This window comes from Dinoponera quadriceps, unplaced genomic scaffold (assembly GCF_001313825.1).
Source record: "Dinoponera quadriceps isolate SergipeBrazil2010 unplaced genomic scaffold, ASM131382v1 scaffold707, whole genome shotgun sequence".
NCBI lineage: Eukaryota > Metazoa > Arthropoda > Insecta > Hymenoptera > Formicidae > Dinoponera > Dinoponera quadriceps.
In genome coordinates, this window is record NW_014555450.1 from 1,006,351 (window position 1) to 1,009,802 (window position 3,452).

The following is a 3,452-nucleotide window of genomic DNA, read 5'->3' on the forward strand; positions in this document are numbered from 1 at the left end:
CTCCCGAGAGAATTATTTTAAAAAATTCTCTTTCTCCTTCCGCCTCTCTCTCTTATTGGATACGCGACGTATTATGAAGTTCATCGAGGTAAAAGTGTCGCAACCATTGTTTCACTACCGACTACACGGCACATGGTCGAAATAGCTCCCATCGGAATTTTCTTTTTATTACTCGCACCGAGCGAACGCGGTCGCGTTATTCCGCCTGATGTCTCGTTTAATATTTCTATTAGATAATTCGTTCCTCATTACACGTATACGCGGTACACTCGCGCTTTGTATTTTCATATACATATATGTATATATCCTCGAACATATATATATATATATATATATATATATATATATATATATATAAATCCGCGATTTATACCGACAAATTTGCGCGCATACCGGCATTATCATCCGTGATATATGCCGTTGTGTTGGAGGCCGGTATCATTGCTACTATTAATACCGTACGTCTGGTTCCACGATGATGTGGTAAATATGTATATAAGCGTTATAATGTATAATTCGATGTACAAACTAATGAGTTCCCGGGCATAATGCACCGCGCCGCGGCACGATATTAGTACGAAATCGTCGCGTTTAGTCGTAATATATACCGAACACGCAGCACCACGCGTGCACGTGATCGTTCTCCGATACGTGATACGAGTAATTATCGTGCTCCACGTCCCAGAGACACTGAAAAGCCGCACAGATACCTTGACGGTAGCGCTGAATGATGTTCACCTGCACCACCAGCTTGCGTCTGCAGGAAAAAAAGAATCACAAATCATCCCGAGTGTAGAAACGAGGTTGAAGACGACACCCTGTTCCTCGAAGCAGAAGCGATAGTCATCCGATATCCGTTCTCGAGGACACGGAGAATATTCGCGATATCTTTTTTATCCTACCCGAGAGAGGTATATCGTGAGAGACGCGAGGAGAGCGCGACGACGGCACGCGGAACTTGATCCGAAATAGATTTCCTTGATTTTTCAGTACCTGTCGTAATCCTTCTTCTCGACGGCTTTCAGCACATCGGCGGCAATTTCCAAACATAATTTTGACGCGTGATCCGGCTCGTATGACGTAATCGCCAATAATTTAGTCTCCATCACGTCACGAACGATTTTGTCGACTGCCAACGCGTGAAAGGGTTTAAACGGCAGCAGGCGGAAGGTATTCTGGTATTTCGGCATCTACTCGGACGATGAAAAAGCGGCGTTATTGCGATACCGTCGTCGATCGAGCAAAGATCGATAGAACGTCTGATAAACGTGATCGGAGATGTTAACGCTTTGCGCCCCGAATTGTTTTCGCATATTTCTTCTCGACTAATTCGTAGAAATATTCATTTACTTCGCGACAATAATATGGTTTGCGTTTATCTTAATAGTTTATGATTAATGCAACAATATATTCACAGTAATATATTCATAGTATGCATTTATATTGGGTATGTATTATTAATGAGTAAAATGTTGGTTTGCAGAATTGACTAATACAATATACACTCGGTACACAAGACCGCAAGAAGTTAAAGACAGTTGCGAGAATACGCGTCATCGTTACGAGAAAGATGCAAACCGTTGGAAAATCGCGATAGAGTGCAGAACGATGTACCACATCCACCGAAAAATGCAAATGGTTATAAGGCCAGGCGAAACTTTCGGACGCGAAGTTCTCTACTCTGTGAAATTTCTTACCGCCCTGTCTCTGTCGTGTTAACCGGGGTGTCGCGTCGGATGGGGACACCTCTCGTCGGAAATTATGACGCGGAATTTTTTATCCGCTCTCTAATTTTTCCCGGAAATCCCATTTCAAGAGTGAGCGAAACAATTCTCCAGGCGCATCGAGATTCGCCGGTATTAAAACTTGTTCATTTTCCGCGCTCGCTCAATTTATTTGCGTCCATCCAATTTATTCCGCCGGTGCCGGTGACGGCGAACGTACCTTAAGTCGATCCCCGCGCCTGTGAAAGAACATGGGGCTGCCATTGATACCAATCATTGAGAACTTCGACAGCGTTTTTCTCCTCTGGGTTTGTCCGGAAATAAGAAACACGTCTCATTTTCGATTCCCCTCGGGGATACCTCGTGACGCTCGATATGACGGCTGGCGAGAAGGGAAAAGGGAAAAAACGGGAGAGAGTGCGAGGTAAGAGCAAACTTCGCTCGCGTAAATTTTTTAGAGCTTTCGATTGATTTGAATATATACTATATTGGCCATACGTCGTGGAATATTGAAACAAAATAACGAAGATCGCGTTAAAGAGAAGAAAATGGGAGGTGGAGGACGTGAGCGAAAAATAAGATGGATGTACGACGATGAATATTATTTTCAAGGCAGACTTTTGATTATTAATTAAGAGAGAGGGAGAGCAAGAAAAAAAGGAAGAGAGATTAATTATCTCTTTCAGTGCACATTTACACACCAGACGTGCGGATGCATTCTCCTCTGGCATAATTAACCTAACGTCGCGATTTTTCTGGACGTTTGCCATTTTGTGTATTTCGGGCGTTTACCTCGGCATTGTCCACCTGCAATTTGCTCAATCTTGTCGGCGGAGTGATCGAATGTCTGTTCTTTGGCATCGGCTCCGGATTATCCTGTTTAATCTGGGGTTTATTCATTTTAAGTAGCCTCCAAGTGACAAGTGACGTGAACAAATTACTCTCTTGCGCGGACGAGGGAGAGAATGAGCGAGCGCGAGTGTAGAAGCCGCCGCGAACGGCAGCGCGGAACAAAGGACGCTCATCAAAAGAATTTCAGACGTCGCTGAAAGGAGGAAATTATTGCAATCTCCGTCCGAAGTTCGCGAGCAATTTGGGCAAATAATTACGCGCGCCGCGATAAACCGTTTTCCCCGTAGAAACGTCCGGACGTATTCCCGGTGTCCGAATGGAATCGCGATGAAAATTTCTTTGAGCGCTTTCTTCCGCGCGGGATTATACTTTGCCTCTCGCCGTTTTTTTTTCTAGTTTTCCGAGTGTTTAATTTTCTACTATTCAACGTCACACCGGGCGCGCGAGAGAGGAATATTAAATCCGACCGTGGAATCGCCGATGAACGATCGCCAGATTGTCTCCGATGAGTGACAGCTTCAATTTGTAAAAGTGCGTGGTAATAATAATGATAAGAATACGAATAATAATAATATAGTGTAAAATATAATGTTAATGATGACTTGATGATAATTATTATTTTGATTATTATTATTAAAATTTCCAACATTAGTGTAATTTGAGCGAATCTTCTTGATTCAAATATCATTAAAACTACTCTGTTATGTATTATTTCAATAATTGAAGTATTCATTTCAATGATATCGCTATTGGATCAAAAAAATTTACTCCAATTACGCGTGCTGTTGGAAATTCTATTGACTCCAACAACATTCTCTGTATGATGTGATAAGGTAATAAAGATTATGAGAATGATGATGATTATTATATGTAAGA

At 42.3% G+C, this 3,452-nt stretch overlaps 1 protein-coding gene across 1 annotated transcript; it reads right to left on the reverse strand.

The window, feature by feature from the left end:
- Positions 1–591: 591 nt before the first annotated feature.
- On the reverse strand, positions 592–2,624 carry LOC106744235 (tctex1 domain-containing protein 2-like). Its single transcript, XM_014618815.1, has 4 exons — positions 2,517–2,624; positions 1,945–2,028; positions 994–1,190; positions 592–757 (listed from the first exon to the last, which is right to left on the reverse strand). Exons 1-4 carry the CDS (start codon positions 2,622–2,624, stop codon positions 592–594), a joined length of 555 nt encoding a protein of 184 aa, XP_014474301.1.
- Positions 2,625–3,452: the final 828 nt, after the last annotated feature.